At 40.4% G+C, this 23,795-nt stretch overlaps 1 protein-coding gene across 2 annotated transcripts in view; it reads right to left on the reverse strand.

Annotated features, from left to right (window-relative positions):
• pdzd2 (PDZ domain containing 2) overlaps positions 1-23,795 on the reverse strand; it is a 112,585-nt gene that overhangs the window by 61,565 nt on the left and 27,225 nt on the right. The window contains exons 1-2 of one of the 2 annotated variants that reach the window (XM_077231333.1): positions 12,346-12,406; positions 11,532-12,104 (exon numbers count right to left, since the gene is read on the reverse strand). In XM_077231333.1, coding sequence (XP_077087448.1) covers positions 11,532-12,037 — 506 coding nt within the window. In that variant the 5' untranslated portion in view covers positions 12,038-12,104; positions 12,346-12,406. Of the gene's footprint in view, positions 1-11,531; positions 12,418-23,795 lie in introns of those variants that run through there. The other variant, XM_077231332.1, reaches the window with a different exon arrangement.

A 23,795-nucleotide genomic window follows, 5' to 3' on the forward strand; every position in this document is an offset into this window, starting at 1 on the left:
GAAACATAATTTACTGCTGAAGGGAAACGGTGTCTCCACTAGGTTATGAATAAATAAAACAAATAAATAAAAACAAATAAATACCATAAATCATAACAGACTGCACCTGAGTCTGCACTGCCTGTGCGTCTCCTTCTAAAGCCTGTTTTCATTATGAAAGACATCCGGCGGCAGGCAACAGTCTGGCACACATTCTTTACATAACTCTGAGGGGTTTGTGGGGAAATGTCCCAAAGACAGTAGCATCATTCACTGCACCCTAGCCTTCCACAATATTCACAGACTTGAAATAGACACGTCGTATCTTTTGCTGTTGCTGTTCTGACCATAGTAAATTAGGTATATGATACACAAAAAGTAAAATTTAGAAAAAAGTGAATTTTTTTTTTAATCTCTCACAATCATATTCATACAAATGACAAATATGGATGATAATGATGATGGATGCTGCCTAGTGCTCAGTTTGACTTAAAATAGTTTTATTAAATTTTGTTCATCACATTTCATGGTGTTTATTTCAATAGTGAGAGTAAAAGGATTTTTGTATGGAATAACTAAAAAGTGTTGTACTACTGCCCTCTATTGGACAAAGCCACAGCTGTACAGTCCTAACTGTACAGCCTTTTGTCACCACAAATAAATGTCTCACAGATATCACTGCATGTGTCCTGAGAAATCATACCTTGACTCAGTACACAGCAAAAAAAATAAGTCTACCCTAATAAGCCAATCTGAAAACTAACCAATCAGAAACACTCCAGAAATCAGTGCTACAATTAAAATTGAAAAGGGTTTCATATAAAATTAAAACGTGGAGGAGTTTAAAGAACAGAAACCCTGTGATTTACCTTAAAAAGGACATGTGTGACTTTTCTAATATATTCACTTACTTACAATTCAATTCTAGGATCTTAAAATTGTAAAGAGGCACTGTCATGTGCGTGCACATGGCCTAGATCAACCTTGCTCAATAAACCACCACTTTCCACAAAACAGCCACAATGGGCACGATTGAAAATCACAGAGCCAGACATGGTGGAATGTAATTTGTTAATGGTTGGTTCCACAAACCAGACAGTATTACCTGAATATCCGGATTGAACAGAGCTAATCCTCCACTCCATCTGTGACCAGAGAAATGGGGGTTCCATGAGACTTCGTCTTATTCTCATGGCACAGGGTTTATGCAAAGTAGATGAATGATTTGATTTTGAACCCATGTCATAAAAGCCTTTTTACAATAAAGCAAGTGCAATTGGGAATTTGAGACTGATAAAATTCTCATTTACATTGTGTAACTTAATGAAATATACTGTTGAGGCATTCCGTAATAACGCAAACACTGTATTTTTTTTTTGTTCGGCAACCACAGCTGTCAGCTTATTTATACCATCAATTTAACTGGATATTTTTTACAGTGTGATATTTAATATTTTACATTTTAACATAATGAAAGGCCATTTGATTCATCCAAATGCCTGACTAAATTCCTGTCCTTAGCATTTTAAACCATTCCAATGCACATTTTATTTACACCCTCACAATCTTGGAAAACCTCCGGTTATAATTAAGAAAATGAATTAAAACAAAACATTTGATCTGATGACTAAAAGCTATTTTCAATCAAGGAATATTCTTGTACTGTTTTAACTTGACCACAGTGCCTGATTTGAGGTTCTCATATCCATTGCTGAGGGAAATGGCATTTCAATAAAGACAAAAGAGTCAAAGCTTTCTTTTGCCTAAGAGAAAAGTGCAAACTCAGACATAGTTAATGCCAGGGAAAAGATGGCAGTCTTTCTCTCATTCATCCAAGTGGCAAGTTAACCACAAAGAGCTGGCGTGCCAATTCAGGACTCTGAGAATCAATTTAAAGCAAACAGACTAAAAGGCTTTGATCTTTATACTGACAGGAACCAGGCAGACTTACAAGCTGAAATGTGTAATGTTTCATCGTGGTTTTGATAGGACAGATGGAGATTTTACATACAGTTAATCATTTTGACACAGTATATGTCTGTAAAAACAGTTGTGCAGGGAAAATCTACGGTTCATAATTCACTCTGTGCGGTCCTTTATTTCTTCACACCTCTGTTATAGACTCCTAAATACTTGTGGCTTCTGGATCCCAAAATCTTTGGAAAAATCCTTTAAATTAATTTTGGATTAAAATGGAAGTGCCAATCAGCTGATTCTAGCTTTCTAGGCAAACAGATATTTTCTTTATTGCAGTAAATCTAAGTAAAGTGTATCGTTCTTAACCTTGTTTTCTCCAATACTTTCTCATTGAGCACGTGGAGAACACTTTGCATGGGCCAGTTGGAGCAGTGCCACTGATCTATTTTCCAAGCTCCCCACAGACAGATGCTGCTCCATGCTGTTAAAGTGGGGGGGGGAACGGGTAGCGGGACCAAAATTACAAGAAGACACATTAAACCAACAAGGCTTTTTGTGGTGAGCTGCAGTCAGGCCCAGAAATTTTGCAATGAAATCATTAACATGAAAAGCACTTGATGAAAAATAAAGTGTCCATTATGTGTCTCTTTTTTTGTGTGTGTGTTTGAAGGCTTTGGTCCATTGATTTTTGAACCGTGTCCAACCCTCATCTCTCCACTAACACCAGACCTTCTGCTCCAACAGTTCTCAGCGCTTGCACCCCTACAGATTCAGGCCTTACCTGAGAAAGGAAATAAGAGTAATGCAGTAATGAGCGAACACAACCCTGAGGCAGACTCATAATAAAATTCACTTGAACTGAAATTTAACCAAAGGTTTGTGTGAGTAAAGGAAGGAAACAGCTAATGGATGGCTGGAACTCTAAAAAATTAGTCTGCGGTGTCTTCAGTAAAGATTGGATAGCAGACTTGACTAGCATAAATTTTCAAGTTGGTTAATGCAAGATTGTGCTGGTCAAGTTAGTTTAGAAGCCTAGTGGGAACACCAGCAAACGAATCAACATGCACCGCCATTCAAAAGTTTGGGGTCAGCACTTTTTTTTGTTGTTTAAAGAAATTAATACTTTTATTTAGCAAGGATGAAATAAATTGATTAAAAGAGACAGATACATTTAAAATGTGACAAAAGATTTCTATTTCAAATAAATGCTGTTCTTACTGTTTTTGTTACTTACTATCATCAAAGATTCGTAAAAAAATGTATTATCATGGTGTGGCAAGCAGGGCTGGGCCGAGCCGAGAGCTGTGGGAACGGAGCGAGGCAGGTGGCGTGAGTGCTAATGAGCGTCACACCAGTCTCGAGTCTCACGGAGGAGCTCCGGAAGGATAAAAGGAGGACTGACATTAGTGATGGATGAGAGAGAACCAGGCCTGGACTATTTTGTAGTTAATTTATTTTTATATACATGTTTATGTTGAACGTTCACCGGTGTCAGCCTTCTTCCCTGAACTTTGAACATTGCTATTCATGGTTTTCACAAAAATATTCAGCAGCATAACTGTTTTCAACACTGATAATAATATTGAATGTTTCTTGAGCATCAAATCCGATCATATTATAATGATTTCTAAAGGATCATGCGAAGGACACTGAAGACTGGAGTAATGGACAGTGAAAATTCAGCTTTGCCATCACAGGGATAATTTACGTTTTCAAAATATAATAAAATAGAAATCAGATAGGCCTATTTTAAATTGTAATAATATTTCACAATATTATTGTTTTTACTTTATTATTATTTAATCAAATAAATGCAGCCTTGGCATAAGAGACATAAAAAAAAAATCATACCGACCCCCAACATTTGAACAGTATCTGTATGTTGATTACTAGCTATGCTAATTTCCCATATTAGATATACAGTAGTCACCATTTGAAGTGGATAAAAACCTTTCATCAAAGTTATAAAAAATTATACATGAATTTTGAACAATACCCGTTCTTGTCTTAAGACAACTTTGATTAACTTTTTTGATCCACTTTAAATGTTGACTACTGTATTATAAAATAACTGCTTCCGCTGTTGTAGAGGCGCAATTTAGAATTTAGACATCTCTATCCCCATAGTTGAAACATACGATTTTAATTTCTTCTTTTTTAACTCAGTTGTGCTTGCTATGAAGCATACATTTGAAAAATTTCATCGCAACTATCACCATACATGACATAAGCCTGCAAGCACAAATGACGGACATCTAAAATTTCCTGCCAAATCCACAGATTTCTTGGTATAAGAAGCTTATACCAACAGGAAACAGACTGATCTCTTGTGTCAGAATAACAAGAAGAAATACAGCCGTTGTTTCTCTTCCAGAGACGTCTTGACATGAACAGCTTTTCTTTAGCTTGAGAAAATAATATGTCTGTTCTTGGTCAAAACCATGTGCCACTCCCAGGAACCTCCTCCCTTTCTGTATCCTGCTGTCCATCCGTACAGGAATCAGTTATCCCAAACCAGATTCTGTGTGAACACTGCAAAACTTCCTATCATTTATCAGTCACACAAAACAACCCCTAATTATAGAGCTTAAATTACAGGGATTGAGTCAATCCTGACAGACCACAACATTCACAGGACATTCAAAGGAAGTAGTCTTCAACTTGAGTATATATAGGACTGTATAGGATATGAGACAGTGATATAAACACTCTAGAAATAAGAAGAATATGCTAACGCATTTGCTTGTTTTTTGGACGTAAACAATTAGGCAAATTTATGCATGCACTATTTTAGTTTCCAGTTAAACCAGTTAGAATCTTCATGCCAGTTCTTTTTGTTTCATTTTTTCCCCAAATCCCTAAGATGTGGTTACAGAGCCTTAAAGGGATAGTTCACCCAAAAATGAAAATTAGCCCATGATTTACTCACCCTGAAGCCATCATAGGTGCATATGACTTTCTTCTTTCAGATGAAAACAATCGGAGTTTTATTTAAAAATGTACTGGGTCTTCCAAGCTTTATAATGGGAGTCAATGAGTATATTTTTTTGGAAGTCCATCAAAGCACGTCCATCCATGATAAAAGTGCTCCACACGGCTCTGGCAGGGTTAATAAAGGTCTTCTGAAGTGAAGCGATGCATTCGTGTAAGAAAAATAGCCATATTTAAAACTTTATCCACTAAAATAACTAGCTTCCGGCCGATGGCCGTACACAAGTCGATTTACGCTTGTGTCACCGGGTGACTAGGCGGAACCAAAATTCGGCGCATAGTCCCCCGGGGGAGCACTTCCGGGGTAACACCAGGCCGGTGTCGGTTTACCGTCATGGCCGACCTAAAGGGAAAACACAGAAATCAGTCGCAGCTGAACGAAATTAGAGTTGATTACGGTGGCAAACGAGAGCGTGTATGTTTGGAGAGGATATAAAAGAAGCAGTTGAAGGAAGAAGGAAAAAAAGAAAAGAAACGGCGAGGTACGGAGAGTGAAGCACTGGCCAAAAGCGAGCGAAAGGATGAGGGAGGAGGTTGTCCCTGTGAGTGTGAAGATCGTCATTCATCAAGAGTTAAGTACCTAATTCCAGATTGTTGTACAAACAACGTGATTGAGTTTATGGAGGCATTGTGACATTTGGGAAGATCCGCACCTGTTTGCTGTTTCTCTTTGTTGTGAGTTTGAACCAGGTGATGAGAAGGACCGTTTGTTTTCTCAAATAACCCCGCCTTATCGTTGCATTCTCCCCCCCTCCGGTTGGAACATGAGCAGCGAGTGGAATGATCCAGGTCGAATGGAGTGAAGGCTTAAACCCACTGTGAGGTATTTGTAGAATTGCAGTGCTTACAAGTTGAAGTGTTCACGTGTGAATTGTGGAGGGATTGCTGTATACACAAGTGTGAGGAAGATTTAACCGTTCTGTTCACTCAAATTTGCCCTGGGATCATCCAGCCCCGTGTGGGGTGGGGAAGCTTATCACCCGGCTGTGTAGATGTGTACAGGTGCCGATCGACTTCCGTCCTGAGAAACCGAGAAAGCCAGTCACTCACGCTGCCTTGAATTCATCGTCCTCGAAGACCATTACTTCCTGAGTTCCCTGATAGCTCCAAATACTCTCCATCTCAGGTACTTCAGCTCTATTGCTGTGTTGCAGAAACAGAGAAAGCCAGTCACTCACGCCGCTTTGAATTCATTGACCTCGAAGATCACTACTTCCTGAGCTCCCTGAGAGCTCCAAAGACTCTCCATCTCAGGTACTTCAGCTATATTGCTGTGTTGCAGGAACAGATAAAGCCAGTCAATCACGCCACCTTGAATTCATCGTCCTTGAAGACCATTACTTCCTGAGCTCTCTGATAGCTCCAAAGACCCTCCATCTCAGGAACAGAGAAAGTCAGTCACTCACGCCATCTTGAATTCATCGACCTCGAAGACCACTATTTCCTGAGCTCCCCGATAGCTCCAAATACCCTCCATCTCAGGTACTTCAGCTCTATTGCTGTGTTGCAGGAACCGAGAAATCCAGTCTCTAAGGCCGCTACTTCCTGAGCTTCCTGGTAGTTCCAAAGACCCTCCGTCTCAGGCACTTTGGGCTCGATTACTGCATCGAGGAGACCAAGAAGGCTGCCATTCCTTTTGCTCGGAGTTACTTACCTGGAGACTCGTGATCTGGCTCATTCCGAACTCCATTACCGTCCGAAGAAGTTGTGCAATCCTGCTCCTCCTGCTGTCCCGGGTCAATCTAAGCCCCTCGAGCTCCACCGTTACCTCTGTGTTTTGAGCCACTTACCTGAAGGTCCTTTGTCTGAGCCCCTGGGTCTGGAAGGAGTAGAGAACACCAGCCTCCCACGTTGTATGGAGATATTCTCCTGTAGATTCTCGTAGCCCGTCTTGAGCTCCACCGCTACCCTAAGGAAACAGAGGAAGCCCTTTACCTATGTGTTCTGAGCCACATACCTGAAGGTCCCTCTTATTCTGAGCCTTTGAGCCCCACTGTTGTCCTGAGGGTACAGAGGAAGTCACTCGTCTGATGACCCGTGGGCGTCGAGCAGTTGGAGCCCCACGGTTGACTGGAAGAGTGGAACAAGTTTTGCTGTCCAGGCTGATGCTCTTTTAAATATGTTTTAAGATTTAATAAAGACAAATTACTTATTTTACCTTGTGTCCAGCCTTGTGGTGTTCCCGGGTGTAGCTCCTCAGAGTGGTAGTTGGGACGGGTGGGGGTCCCTCCGCACCCCCGGCCTGTGACACTTGCGTAATAACGTAATAACGAACGCGGTTGCCCAGCCCTGTTTGTTTGAAGAGGCATCAAAGCTTACACTACTCCTACATCCTATGTCATACATCGTGAAGTGTTACTCTTTTGGCGTAAGTCGCCTTGCGCATGGCCGTCTGCCAGAAGCTAGTTATTTTAGTCGATACATTTTTAAATATGGTTATTGTTCTTACACGAATACATTGCTTCACTTCAAATTACTTTTATTAACCCCTCAGAGCCGTTTCAAGCACTTTTATCATGGATGGATGCACTTGACTTGATGAAAAAATTTACCCATTGACTCCTATTATAAAGCTTGGAAAAGACATTTTTTAATATAACTCCAATTGTATTCGTCTGAAAGAAGAATGTAATATACATCTAGGATGGCTTAAGGGTGAGTAAATCATTTTAATTTTCATTTTTGGGTGAACTATCCCTTTAAGCTTTAAAGGGATAGTTCAAGCAAAAATGAAAATTCCATCATGTTTACTCACCCATAGCTCCAAACCTGTGTGACTTTCTTTATCCTCTGCAAACACACACACAAAAAATATGTTTTTAGAAACTATCTTAGTTTTTTTTTTTTTTTTTTTTGTGTCCATAGTCAGTGAAGTCAGTGGTCACCAAACATGGTAGCCAACATTCTAATTTCTAAATATCATATTTTATGTTCCACAGAAGAAAGTCATACAGGTTTGGAGCGACATGAGGGTGAATAAATGATGGCAGAATATTCATTTTTGGGTGAGTGAACTCTTTAAAATTGCAATGTACAGTCATTTAGATGTCTTTTGCATGTACATTTACCTCTGCCTGATCAAAATTAAAAATGTTTTATCATGGTTGGATAGAAAAAAATAATTTAGCTGCAATGTTACTATGGATGGATGTATGTTTAAATCACAACGATGGAGATTACCAAAGAAAAAGCTTTAATTTCAATTAAACTTGGAAAATACTGGAGATCGCAAGGAAACAAAAAATCAAGAGTCCAAAATTTCGACACTTATATTCTCATTCTGAACAAAAAGGTTTGCAAACTGAATTACAAATATGGAAATAACAACATTAGCAGCTAAAATAGCTCTTTTTAGAAAGCCATAGTGCTTTTGAAAATGAAGAAAATTGGTGCAAAGCATTCCAACATGATTTTTTAAAGTCAGTGGCGACCTGGGGCACAAAAGTACTGGTAATGTGACACATTTTCGAAGGTTCTGTTTGCCAAGAAAGGAAAAGGCAAAAAAAGCATGGCACTGCAACATGGTTAACTTCACAGTCCAGGTCCATCCTTTGTTTTAGTTAGACACAGACATTTGGCGGTATAAGTGAAAGCTGAGCGTGTCAGCCGGTCCAGATGGAGGCCAAACAAGGACAGACACGAGACTGTCCACACCACTGACACATGCAGCCGTCTGTCAGAGCTGTCAACATGAGGAAACAAATAAGGAAAAAACCCAGTGGCCCTGATCCAAGTACCATTCTCTGGGGCAAAACTAGTCAACCCCCGGGACATGCTGACACGATGTATATAGACACATGAACACTAACAGGAGGCCCTGTTCTCTGTGACCAGCTGTGAATCACCCTGATACCTAAATAAGAAGCTGCCACCCAGTCAGATGAGTAGCTATTCAGAAAATGGTGTGATATACTATACTATCACTAATGTGAAATCCCACTCACTGAACTTGTAGAATGTAGATATATTTTCAAAAATTGCTACCCATTTTAACTCCCTGCAACCTTTCTTGGCTGTTTGTACTTTATTTTCGAATAAATGGACTGCTGCCTTTTCTTGACCAGTTACATCAGTGCCAAATGGCATTCCCAAACTTTTTTGTCAGCAGAACCCCTTTGACCTAAATATTTTCCTATTATGTAAAAAAAATTAACATTCTCAAAAAAAATAATGTTTTTAACAGTTATCTGATGATGGTTAATATAAACATGACATGCAGTTTTATTTATTTATTTATTTTTTACTTTTAATTTTACATCATACCTGCATTTAAATCGCGAACCGTATGGGAAACCCGGACTTAAACTTTTTACTTTTCTGACATAAACTATTAGTTTAACATGTAGAGGTGGGGCAAAGTAATTATTACCAGAGCTTCTCGGTGATTTAGTCCATCTTAAGCCCTATTCGCACGGGATTAGTACTATCTGGGGACCTCGTGTGATTTAAAAATTACCCCGCCACATCTGAATTTCATGTGGCGCATTCGCACGGGATAACCGAAGCATGTGATTTTACTCAAATTTACCGACTTATCTCCCGGATATGACGTCAATAGGCTATTGCTTGGAAATTTATTTTCGCTATAGGTCTAGATATATTATGACATAAACAGAATAAAGTTCATTACCGCATGCTGCTATACATGTCATTCATATCCATCCAATCATTCTTTTTGTTCTCGCTCTTCTGATGATTTTCAGCTTTCACTTTCTGCAAATTGTGTAGTTGTGTACAGCGATATGACCCAGCACCCAAAATACTATCAAAACACTCCACACCAGCCTCCATGCTTCCCGAAAGATGGATAAAAAGGCGCACATGAAACAAAAACCTTGAAAAAATGATGTACGATCCGGCCAAATCACAAGATACCGATTCGCATGGGACTAATATTATCACAGGACCTCGTGTTCGGCGAAATATAGTAGGTAATTTGCGGGGGAAGTTTTACTTTACAAATTACAGACATGGCCGATTCGCAAGGGATAAAGATCTCAGACAAACTCCGCAATTATTACAAATGACTAGAGGTCACCAGGTAATACTTATCCCCAAGGGCTTACGACATTAACAACTTGATGTCAACTCTTCAGCATAAAACTTTATGACATTCCCCAGAGATTTACTTTTGGCAATGTACGATGTTATCACTGTCGCCAAGTCTTTCACACAAGTTCAGTACCAAACAGGCAATGTTATCTGTGGTTCATTTTAGTTCAACACTTTTGACTTTTTAGCACATTACAATGGAATTATAGCAGGTATGGCAAGCCGTTTTAACTTTTATTCATTTCCAGGATATGAATTCTTGATATCAACAATTCAATTTTCACTAGTTAAAATTATAATTATTGATATCAGGAATTAGATTTCTACTAGTAACAATGGCAAGTTTTGATATCAGAAATTACATTTCCACTAGTAATTCTTGATATCCACAATTACATTTTCACTAGTTGAAATTATAATTCTTGATATCAGAAACTGAATTTAAAGTAGTAAAAACTACAATTCTTGATATCTGTAATTGTATTTTCACTAGTGAAATGTCACCATAGGCTGCCATTCAAAATAAATTGTTGATATCAAGAATTGATTTCTTACTAGTTGAAATTCCAATTTAACATATCAGAAATACAATTCTTACTAGTAAAAACCTTTATTTTTGATATCAAGAATTCAATTGTCACTAGTTGAAATGTCTATTCTTGATATCAACAATTGAATTGCTACTAGTAAAAATGCTCATTTTTGATATCAATAATTCCATTTTTTATTAGTGACAATGTTAATTTCTGATATCATGAATGTGATTGTTACTAGTAAGAAAGCCATTTTAGATATATGAAATAATATTGATATCAGAAATACATTTTCAGATATCAAAAATGAAAATTTTTACTAGTAGCAATTAAATTGTTGATATCAAGAATAGACATTTCAACTAGTGGCAATTGAATTATTGATATCAGGAATTCAAGGAAGTCTTACTAGTAACAATGTAATTATTGATATCAAAAATTATATTTCTACTAGTAAGAAATCAATTGTTGATATCAACAATTAATTTTGAATGGCAGCCTATGGTGACATTTCAGTAGTGAAAATACAATTACAGATATCAAGAATTCAATTGTTGATATCAAGAATCTCATTGTTGATATCAATAATTAAATTGTTGATATCAATAATTCAATTGTTAATATCAAAAATGTAATTGTTGATATCAAAGATGTAATTGTTGATATCAACAATTGAATTTCCTGGAATATCCTGGAAATGAATAAAAGTTAAAAAGGCTTGCCATAAGCAGACCCATTTCCTATTGGCTTTTACAGATTGAGGGGAAATCTTAAATTATGAGGGTACTCCACATAGACTGTCAATGGATTCCAGCACACTCAAATTACTTTACATGATGACAAGACGAAAGAGGAATGCTTTCACAGCACACTTTTTCCCAATCAATGAAATATAGAGATTCAAAGCTAAGACAAACTCATTAAAATCAACAGCATGGGTTCGAATATCTGAGAAATTCAGCGCTTACTTATTTTGTTAACCAAACTAATTCTTTAAGACAGACCGAAACAAACCAAAACATATTTTATGCTGATTGTAAACTAATTCAGACATCTTACCTGGCTCCAGTGACGTCAACCCCAACCATCAGCTGTCCATTTAGTGACAGCAGCTCATCTCGCAGCTTAATATCTCCACAGTGGGCTGCTGGACTGTTCTTTTTCACTTCAGTCACCCAAATACACCCGACATCCAACACAGGGCCTTTATCGCCCTTCCTGCGCCTCCTCCTGACCCCTTTCTTCTTCCCCTCAGGGTCTCCAAAAATGGGAATATTTCCAAAGCTGAGCCCGAACTCCGGTCCATCTTCCTCAGACTTGTTCAGGTAGACCGCCTTCACTTCAGCATCAGTTTCCTCTATAAATGGGCTACTACTGTACAAAGGACTCTCAACTTCAGCAAAGTTTAGCTGGATGTATTCCACAAGCTTGCAGATGCCAGCCTGGCAAACACCACCTGCGCTCATCCGAGACTCATCGCCCTCGTCTCTGTCCTTTTCTTGAGCCCTGAGCCAGTTCTCCAGGAGGGGGAGATGGTTCAGGGCATTTTCTTGGGTGATAGGCATCCTAGTTGCTGCTGCTGGGCCTGCCTGGGCCGCCCCTGCATGTTGAGTCAAAGCTCAACAGTGGTGGCTGTAATCAGACGCATTAAAATGGCTTCATATTCCTCTCAAAATGACCTCACAGACTTCAGATCCAGAACACTGGCGTCCGTGATACTCTTAGACCACAGAGGTCCATGATGTCATCCACAGAAACAAAAGGAAAGCACGGAGACTGAGGAAGAAGTGCACGTTTATTCTTCGAGGGGTAACAAGAGAATGTGTGCCATTAGCTGGTCGTCTTGGTGCGTGCCAAATCTGATTTCCAATACCATTAAAGTAGAAAATAGCAGATCGTTGGAAGTCCAGATCTATCCTGACTCACAGGCGCCACAGACGTCCACCTAATCAGAAAGAAAATAAATAGAATTGCCATTACAAAGAAAGTCAGCAGGCATGAACTCATGTTAAAGCGCTGCAGTCATGGCTCATTTGCTGCTCAACCTCAGTACGCGCAAGAACAGAAATTGGCGTAAGTATGACAACAAAGAAAGCTTCCTATACCAGCCGTCTAATTTGACTGACAGAATTCATGAACTGGAAAAGGTTCCAATAATAGTCTTAGGGGCTTTTTTACAGATGTGTCATTTGGCTGTTTATACAGACATTCAGTAGGGGTAGAATCAATGCGGTTGACATTATTCAATGCACAGTGAGCAGACAGAAAGTAAAAGCAAACTTCCTTTCAGTTCTTATTCACCTTAACCTCGAGGAATGTAACCTGACAATAAATGTTCAAACTGCCAGCCAGATGTTGTGACCGTGTAGCTCGAACTCTTGGACTTGGAGAACACATTTCTGGCATATTTAAGTATATGCTGTAGACAAAGACCACAATCAAATTGCTACTCTGGGGTTTTGCTCAAAATAACACGGCTTTGGTGTCTGTGAGCATCACACAAACTACTAGAGCTCTCTTATGAGAGCAAAATCATTCTGTGATAAAGGATAATCAAGCATTTATGTGTAACAACATATCAACTTTCCATTAATGTCCATTACTAGGAAAAAAACACAGATTAAACGGTGAGAAGATTACTTAGCACAGCTATATAAACAAGAGGGGGATGTAAATCCAACTGTCAGCTGAAGTCTTATAGAGCAGACCAGAAAAGTAAAGTGACAGCTAATACCAGAGGACAGAACCCCTTACAAGAGTTTAACCTCAATAAGTTAAATGCAGTTTATAAATGGCAATATGAGTAATGAAAGAAACTGTATATGAAAACCTGCTTACAGTGAAGCTTTGTCTTTCCACAGGATGTGACATACTTATTTGTCTGTTAAGAGATTATTATACACACAACAACAGTTCCCCACAATTTACATTACATTACATTAAAAAGAAACCCCAAAAAGGTATCACCCCTTAAAACACATTTATCACCATCTTCCTCCTACCTTTTTAAATTTTTAAGATTTTGTTCCTTACTCCATTCGAGGCACATAGGCACTATGCCTCTCGCCGCGTAGCGCTGTCACAGGGACACAGAAGGTCTGCAGACCCCAGACTCACCCTCCGAAAAGACCCACATGCAATAGGATTAGTCTCACCCCTCCCTTGTGCCACTTACACACACAATGACCTCCCATTTTCTCTTTGGTTGAGTTGCTGAATGGCGAGTTCAAGTGTTTATATTTCTGTCATCATGTCATTCATGATTATTGATGTTTTTGTTCCTCACATAAGAACGACTCAATAAACAAAGCAAATGCAGATATGGAGAAAAAACACTTGCACAGATTAAGATTTTGCAGGGAAAATCTTTAAGGATTAGTTTACCAAACATGAAAAAGCTGTCATTATATTCTATAAAAACAATTTAAAATAACTATTTTCTATTTGAATATACTTTAAAATATAATTTATTCCAGTGATGGTATAAGCTGAATTTTCATTAGTTTGGTGCTCAAGAAACATTTCTTATTATTATCAATGTGCTGCTAAATATATTTTGTGGAATAAGTTTTTCAGGATTCTTTGATTCAACATATAAATAAGTATAAATGTTTTTCCTGCCACTTTTAATAAATTGAATGTCACCTTGCTGAACACAATTTCTTTTTGAAAACGTAAAATGCAGAACTTTTTCTGTGATGGGTAGATTTAGGGCTAGGGTTAGGGTATATAATATACAGTTTGTACAGTATAAAAATCATTATGGAATGTCATAAAACATGGAAACCCATGTGTGTGTGTGTGTGTGTGTGTGTGTGTGTGTGTGTGTGTGTGTGTGAGTGTGTTTTTCTCAAACTGTTCCTTTGAAATTAATGGTAATCATCAGGAGCAACTTCCTCTGGTCCAACGACATAAAGTGTCTGTTAACATTCTTAAGCCAGTGACACTGAGAAGAGCTTCTGCCAACGACAACATCCCCATGAACAGCCTCATGATCAAGAAAGCTGTTATTTCCCATTGAATTGAACCATATTGAAAGCCCAAGAAAGGGGATTCAATGTTTTTTTCTTTTTTGATATTCATTACACAGACATTATGCACTCTGCTTTATCCACTGCAGAAACACATTAGTAAATGCACTGCATTTGATAGTGTGACAAGGAAACCATATGTCACTAGTAAGAACCAAGACAAGACGCGATCAATGCTGGCTGTAAAACCATGAAATCCACATGGTTGGAATAAATAAGCCTTTCATATTAAAACAAACAAAAATAAGTTTTATGAAAATCTGTCAAGCATTGCTTTTAAAAAGAACAATGAAAAAGGATTAATGGTCATTATTAGCCATATAGGACATATTTAATGTCTGTGCTTTGGTCTTTCAGATTAATTAAAAAGTAAAGTTTTTTGTTTCGATTATACTAGAATACACTTCTCCAGCTTCCAGCCAAACAATGACATAATGGAAGCTGAACCGCCTGAGCTCAGAGCTCTGTAAATGCATTTAAAATAAAAAGAAAGAAATGAGAGAATATTTCAAAGAGAAACACCAATCCAGCACTGAACACTAGAGTCCAACAGCATTTGTCACTCTGTTAGGGTGGTCTTTCAACTCCTCTTTGTTTTATTCGTTAGGATCACATTACAGAGCTCTCTCGTAATTTAATAGAACCGTTGATCATGGATGTGGATGTTTTCATCCTGAAACTTTCCTACACTTCACATACACACATTTGACATACAAATCAAGCAAGCTCACGCTGTGAAGTGATTCCTAAAAAAAAAGCAATTTATCAAAAAACTAACGCTATGGTCGGAGAAAACTGACTGACAAATAATAAAGTTGGATACCAAATGTGGAAAGATGAATTAAGTTGAGTTTTCCAAAGAAGGGCCGTACTGCCACTAATCACAGAGGTCTTGCTGAGAGCAACCGTAAACGGGTTCTGCCCTGAGGCCCACGTCAGTGCTTTATGATCTATAGCCATCGATTATGGAGTGGACTTCATCTCTTCTTTGATCTGACAAATGTGATTCTTTACAACTTAAGTGATGGGTATCATTATTGACAAAAAAATTATTTTTTAGTTGCCAAAATAAATAGATTTTGCTCAACAACATTCATCTATTCATGGGATTGAGCTATTTGTAATGTTATACAGTATGTTTTTTTAGTTAATGAGGCACTAGAAGTACAGGATACAGTGTAGTTGTGTGATTGTACCCTAGTTCATACACGCTACTGTCAGATTGCCAACAAAGACTGGTTAATAGAGCAACAAATTGCAGCTTCAAAGTGGCTACAAGAAACTGGGTCAGCAACCAGTGGCATCAGACCATATTTAAACCAATCATCTAAATAGTCCTTATTTGAGAAGACGTATAGCACACTGACTGAGAAGCATGTTGAGTTCAGAGGCACCCCCCAAATGCTGTTTGTTATTAATGTAAATGCAGACGAACAGCATTGAGGGTAATCTACTCAGGGTATGGAGCTCTAATCATGGACAGAGGGTGGAGGGGTTACACCAAGACTGAACAAAAAGTAGAGGGAGGGCTGCAGGTGGAAAGGAGGGAGAAACGACTTGAGCTTAAGCCATATCCACCAAAAACATTTTTTAGGATTTGTAGGTCGGTGGTTGTGTAAGCCTATAAAAAATATTTTCCTCAGATATTGCTTCACAAGTTTACAAATTATTGCAAAGTGGCATTAAACATGAAATTTTGATGTAGAAAGACTGAAATAGTATTTTGTACAACAAACTCCAATAATCTTTGTTTTATTTAGAACTTTGAAAAATCATTTTTTACAGTGTAGAATTATTCAATATAATTATATTTAATATAACAAATGTGATACATTGTCATGTATAATTTAAACAAATGTTATTAAAATATAAATGTATATTTAAAATGATTATTTTCATTATTTTATATACACACAAAGAAACATACATATTTATATATTATATATTAATAATGAAATATTGATATGAGCTACTGCTATGGCATTAGCTTTAATGGTTAAAACAATAATCTATATTGATTTATACCTGACTTTAAAGGTAAAAAACCATTGAAAACTACGGTGAAAACTGTTAATAGGCTAACAGTGTCACAATGAGGTGGAAGCAGGATCCAAATGCAGCACGCACTTTATTCATTAAACTGAAAGCTAGACAAAGACTCAGGCTAGGAACAGGACTCAGGAAAAAACCAATCAAACTCAACTTTACGATATCAAGAACTCACAAGGACTGGATTGAAACACAGGGCTTAAATACAAGGGCAAACAAGCTAAACAAGATAACAAGGGGGCATGCTTAATTGGGGACACCTGGAGAGACTAATAGAGTTAACAGGGAACTACTAAACAAGAAACGACAGGGGAACACAGACTGAAATCACAACAAACAGAAAGTTTCCGTACTATATACAGTGAATAACTGTGATAGATCAAACTGAACAATTAATGTAATTTTAGAGTAAAATACTGTTAAATTTACAGTTTTTGGAAGTGAAAAAGAACAAGTCGTATAATTTACAGTGAAAAAACATAAATTGACATTCCCACAATTCCCTGCATGACACTTCACATTTGATGTATTTTTTAAAATAACTGTTTCTTCATGGTTTTTTCTAATGAGTTATGTAAATTAGGGTTACATTATGTTATGTTAAATTAATGTTTATTGCATTTTAAAATTTCACGTGTGTTACCATGATGGTGTTTAGAGTTTGTGTGAATGACACTGTGCAGCTTCTATAGATTAATATTAACTTTCTCAGCATGAGGGAACATTGCTTGTGATAAGCTTTGAGTCATCATGTGATTGGTTGTCAGTGTATTACAATGGTATAAAACAGATATTAGTATTTCAATAACTCAGTAAATTAACATTATATCAGATAATGAACTATGGTTTTATACTGTAAATTTCTGGTAACCACAGCTGCCAGTTTTTTACCGTAAATGTTATGTTTTTTTTTAGTGTGTATATATATATATATACACAAAAAAAATACATTACATTACATTTACGGCATAGTTGATTCTTGATCCTGATCAAGGTTTGTTGACTGCATTAGAGTTGCAAATCACTTTCCTAAGATCTTATACACTTTTGACCATGAAGATTTTTATAGAATAGCTGAATGCAGCTTTAATGGCTTCATGCAACTCGATCACAATGTCACACACATAGAAGGGAACAGACAGATGGTAAGGTGAAATGTTTTATTCAAGTAAAAGCAGAGTGATCGACAATAGCGGGTTTTATTCAAGTAAAAGCAGAGTTATGGGACAATAGCGGGAACCAGATAGTGGTGAAAGGATGGTGACTTGATAATAGGTGATGAAGACTGGTGATGACTGAAGTGGAAACTGTGCTGGTGAAGGATGAACACGATGACTGGAGATCGGGATGACGGACAGGAGACAGACGGAAGACAGAAGACTTGATAGGACGATCTCAGGTGAGTGTTCAGGTAAGGAGTCTGACTGTTTACAGTCTGACTGTAGCAGTAATGTTGATGAGACCAGAAACTGATGTGAGGGTGATGCAGGTTGATATAGGTTGTGTTGATGAGGGAGTGCAGGTGCAGGGATTCAGTATCTGGTGATGATCAGCAGCATGTGTGGTGATGGCTGTCTGAGTGCAGGTGTGGACCAGAAGGGATGCTGGGAAGTGTAGTGCAGACAGGTTACAGACTTGGTGACTGAGCTGGTGACTGTGACAGTACTTCCCCCTCCGGAAAGCGCGACCTCATGCAACAAATGGTCCAGTGGGAAGGATCATGATCCATGGTGGAGCCGATGGAGGGCGGAGCCATGAAAGCTGAAGGGCTGAGGACTGAGAAGAGTGACAGAGGCTGAACCGGTGGGAGAGGATGACAGGGTGGAGACGGTGGTCTGACGGGCCATGGTGAAACTGAGGATTCAGAGGGACATGGGGAAGCCGATGGCTCTGGCAACTGAGGTGAAGGCGGGGATGAAGGGACGAGGCAGAGCCAGAGGAGTGCAGTCCAGAGGTGAGGGCAGGTCGATAAACGACCATGGCGGATCCTGGGGGACGAGCGAGCCAGGTGGAGCTGGAGCACTGATGGGCCACGGTGGAGACGAGGGAGGTAGGAGCCAAGGCTGAGTCAGTGGACCGATGGGCCGATGTAGATCCTGGCCTTGGCGGTCGGAGTGGAAACCCAGGGATCCCCTGACCACGATGGCGCTTAGGGCTGTTTATCCCATAGCGAGCCGACCTCTCCAAAGGTTTTTTGAGGGTGAGATGAGGGACTAACAGTGGGCAGTGGAGATGATGATGACGGCTGGAAGACGGGAGGAGGTGGGAGAGGGAGGTTGGGCGGGAGTTCAGGGTTCTGGAAGACGGAGCCTGGAATCGCTTCTGAACTCAGGGTGAAGACGGGAGTCGTTTCCGGACTTGGGGCGAAGGCTAGGGACCGAGGCATGGTGGTGGCCATCTTGACTAAGGGCTCAGGAGGCATGCCATCTTGGAATGAGACTCTGGAACGGCGGCGGCCATCTTGGGACCAGGCTCTGGAACGGAGGCGGCCACCTTGACAGCTGGCTCTGGAATGGCGGTGGCCATCTTGAGAGGCACTGGAAGGGTGGTCTCGGCGGGACGAGTCTCTGGAGTGGCTTCCTCTATCGTACAAGGCGATCCACATAACCGTAGAATGTCGTTCCAGGGTACTTTATGCACGTGATTAAGGAACTCTTCTACATAGTCTTCGATCGGCCGACCATCTTGAAAGCGGGTGAGAAGAAAGTTAATTGGGTTCACTGGGGTGAGGTGGATGCCCATCCTGTGTTTATTTTGGTCTGGTCTTCTGTCACAAACACAGAAGGGAACAGATGGTAAGGTGAAATGTTTTATTCAAGTAAAAGCAGAGTGATGGGACAACAGCGGGAACCAGAAGATGGTGACTTGATGAAGACTTAGCTGGCGATGACTGAAGTAGAAACTCTGTGCAGGTGAAGGATGAACACGATGATTGGAGATCTGGATCGGACAGGAGACGGACAGGAGACAAACAGAAGACAGGAGACCTGACGGTACGATCTCAGGTGAGTGTTCAGGTTAGGAGTCTGACTGTTTATGTAGCAGTAACGTTGATGAGAACAGACTCTGGTGTGAGGGTGATGCAGGTTGATATAGGTTGATAAGGGAGTGTAGGGTGCAGGGAATCAGTATCTGGTGATGATCAGCAGCATGTGTGGTGATGGCTGACTCAGTGCAGGTGGGGACCAGAAGGGATGCTGGGAAGTGTAGACAGGTTACAGACTTGGTGACTGAGCTGGGGCTGTACCATGATGGTAGTTGAACAAACTCAGGGTTGCAGGATTAGTTTCGAGTTGACAAAACCAAACCAATCCAACCAGGCTTTGTTGGTACCATGATGCTGATCATCAACTTTCTTGTGAGAGAAGCAGCGCAATTCACTTATTAAATAAAAGTGTTAAAATATTAAGAATTTAAACAAATTTACAAGAAGAAAATAGCTGTCTATGAAAGAGGACAACTAAAAGAAAAAGTCTCGCTACTGTATATCAGTGCAAGTAAAAGTTGTGAAGTTAGTTTACACTGTTGATAAAGGTATAGATAATTGAACATTTAAGCTCACATGTAGTTATTTTATAGCTTCATCTATTGATTCTAAAGCGTATTTATATTACCTTTATATATTTATTAATTTAAACTGCGTAATAATAATTGATTAATTAAAATTGTACATGTGTGATCAATTAAGGGTATAATAATTACATAAATAATATCTAAATCATACAAATGTATTATTCTAAATAAGCATTACTAATAGCCAGACGATTTTGTCTTTAAAAATCTTTTGCTATGTAGTGACCTTTAATTTGGAGTAGAAACAGGTGGAGTAACTTTATCGCATCAGACATGTGTCACTTTGCTCTCAGCTGATTGGTCCAAGTTCGTTTTGCAACCTCTTACCTGGAACATAACTTGCCCATGACCAGGTTGGCCATGGAGCTAAGTTACTATGGCGATGATGAACATGCTAAAAGCCAAACCACTTTCATGGTGCCTAAAACCCAGAGTTGGCGCAAACTAAACTGAAACTGTCATGGGATTGGAGAGCGAACCCAAACGCAGACAATTTGCAGACTCTAAATGTTTATTCTGACACAACAGAAAACAAAAAAACCCACGAGGGGGCAAAACAGGACAGGAGCAGAGTACAACTAAACTAAGACACGATGACAAACAAAGATTCCGACTTGACAAGAAGCAAACTCACAATTCTAATTGAACAGGACTTCAGATAAAATACTCACAGGGATATATACGCAAAAATAGACAATGTACCGACACAGGACAGCAAACACAAGGGGATTAAATAGGGAGACACAAATGACAAAGACAGGTGAAGCTGACTAGACAATAATGACGAGACGAGGATAACAAGGGGGCGGGGTAACGTAACGAGACAACACAAGCACATGGCTCAAAACAAGACCATGTGCTTGCACACAAAACATGATTCTGTCATGATCCTGCCTCAAGACAAGAGAAAATCAAGGACACGAGGGCAGAATCATGACAGAACCCCCACCTTAAGGAGCGGCTACCAGACGCTCCTCAAGGGGACATCAAACACGGGACATGACAGACTGAGACATTGACACAAACCAACAAAACATGACAAATAACAGTAACGGCAAACACGAAAACACAAAAACAGGGTTAGGATGCAACAATAAAAATAACAAACAAGGAAGAGGTGGCGGAGGAAACACAGAGTTCATGGGGGGTGGTCCAGGGTGGATGGGTGTGCTGGGGGTCTTCGGAAAACGGGCTGAGGGCTTAGGGCGAGGAATCCGGGCAGGTTTGGATCGGGACACATGAGGAGTCTCGGAGGAAACAGTCAGGGGTTGATTAGGGACAGGAGGAACAGTGGACGACGGAGAGGGAATCACGACAGGGGAAGCTGAGGGTGGCGAGACAAGACTTCTGACTGGGGAAACAGCGGGAAAAGGAACAGGACACATTACAGGGGACGTAGCAGACGGCTGTGGAGCGGGAACAGAACTCACTGAATCAGACTCGGCACACATGAAAACAGACTCGGATGAAGCGCTCAAATCAGACTCGGAAGAAGCGCTGTCTGCAGCGGGCTCTGTGACTGCAGCGGGCTCTGTGACTGCAGCGGGCTCTGTGACTGCAGCGGGCTCTGTGACTGCAGCGGGCTCTGTGACTGCAGCGGGCTCTGTGACTGCAGCGGGCTCTGTGACTGCAGCGGGCTCTGTGACTGCAGCGGGCGAAGAACGGGAGGCTCCCCTCTTCCTCCTCTTTCTCCTAGGTCGCGAAGCAGAGACCATCGCCGGAGCTGAGACGGGTTGGGGAAGCTCAGCGGAAACCACCGCAGGTACAGCCAACTCTGCGGAGGAGGACTCTGACGCCGACTCCCACGACAGCCGTCTTCCTCGTTTTCCACGAAGACTGAAGGGGGTAGATGAAGTGCCAGGAGTCGTGAGGGAGCCAGCCTGGTCCCCAAGCGTCGCAACGCCTATAACACGACCCTCCGGGATCACCGGCAGACTAGCAGAGGGTGGAGAGCCTGTGGAAGAGGCCTGCAGATCCTCCCGGGAAAAGAGATCCCATAGACGGGCATAATCCCTCATGATCTGCTCACCCTGGGACGGGATAGGGCAAATGACCCGTTCACCGTTGGTTGGTGTGGACGACCAGCATCGCTCCCGGAACTCTGATAGGAAGGACATACTGTCTGCTGGGTTCTTTGTTGGTCGGTACATTCTGTCATGGGATTGGAGAGCGAACCCAAACGCAGACAATTTGCAGACTCTAAATGTTTATTCTGACACAACAGAAAACAAAAAAACCCACGAGGGGGCAAAACAGGACAGGAGCAGAGTACAACTAAACTAAGACACGATGACAAACAAAGATTCCGACTTGACAAGAAGCAAACTCACAATTCTAATTGAACAGGACTTCAGATAAAATACTCACAGTGATATACAGGTCCTTCTCAAAAAATTAGCATATTGTGATAAAGTTCATTATTTTCCATAATTTAATGATTAAAATTAAACTTTCATATATTTTAGAATCATTGCACACCAACTGAAATATTTCAGGTCTTTTATTGTTTTAATACTGATGATTTTGGCATACAGCTCATGTAAACCCAAAATTCCTATCTCAAAAAATTAGCATATTTCATCCGACCAATAAAATAAGTGTTTTTTTTAATACAAAAAAGTCACCCTTCAAATAATTATGTTCAGTTATGCACTTAATACTTGGTCGGGAATCCTTTTGCAGAAATGACTGCTTCAGTGCGGCGTGGCATGGAGGGAATCTGCCTGTGGCACTGCTGAGGTGTTATGGAGGGCCAGGATGCTTCGATAGCGGCCTTAAGCTCATCCAGAGTGTTGGGTCTTGCGTCTCTCAACCTTCTCTTCACAATATCCCACAGATTCTCTATGGGGTTCAGGTCAGGAGAGTTGGCAGGCCAATTGACCACCGTAATACCATGGTCAGTAAACCATTCACCAGTGGTTTTGGCACTGTGAGCAGGTGCCAGGTCGTGCTGAAAAATGAAATCTTCATCTCCATAAAGCTTTTCAGCAGATGGAAGCATGAAGTGCTCCAAAATCTCCTGATAGCTAGCTGCATTGACCCTGCCCTTGATAAAACACAGTGGACCAACACCAGCAGCTGACTGTAGGTACTTGACACTGGACTTCAGGCATTTGGCATTTCCTTCTCCCCAGTCTACCTCCAGACTATGGCACCTTGATTTCCGAATGACATGCAAAATTTGCTTTCATCCGAAAAAAGTACTTTGGACCATTGAGCAACAGTCCAGTGCTGCTTCTCTGTAGCCCAGGTCAGGCGCTTCTGCCGCTGTTTCTGGTTCAAAAGTGGCTTGACCTGGGGAATGCGGCACCTGTAGCCCATTTCCTGCACACGCCTGTGCACGGTGGCTCTGGATGTTTCTACTCCAGACTCAGTCCACTGCTTCCGCAGGTCCCCCAAGGTCTGGAATTGGTCCTTCTCCACAATCTTCCTCAGGGTCCGGTCACCTCTTCTCGTTTTGCAGCGTTTTTTGCCACACTTTTTCCTTCCCACAGACTTCCCACTGAGGTGCCTTGATACAGCACTCTGGGAACAGCCTATTTGTTCAGAAATTTCTTTCTGTGTCTTACCCTCTTGCTTGAGGGTGTCAATGATGGCCTTCTGGACAGCAGTCAGGTCGGCAGTCTTACCCATTATTGCGGTTTTGAGTAATGAAACAGGCTGGGAGTTT

The sequence above is a fragment of the Siphateles boraxobius genome, unplaced genomic scaffold (assembly GCF_051911475.1).
Source record: "Siphateles boraxobius isolate OS27281-9 unplaced genomic scaffold, OSU_SipBor_1 16, whole genome shotgun sequence".
NCBI classification, from domain to species: Eukaryota; Metazoa; Chordata; class Actinopteri; order Cypriniformes; family Leuciscidae; genus Siphateles; species Siphateles boraxobius.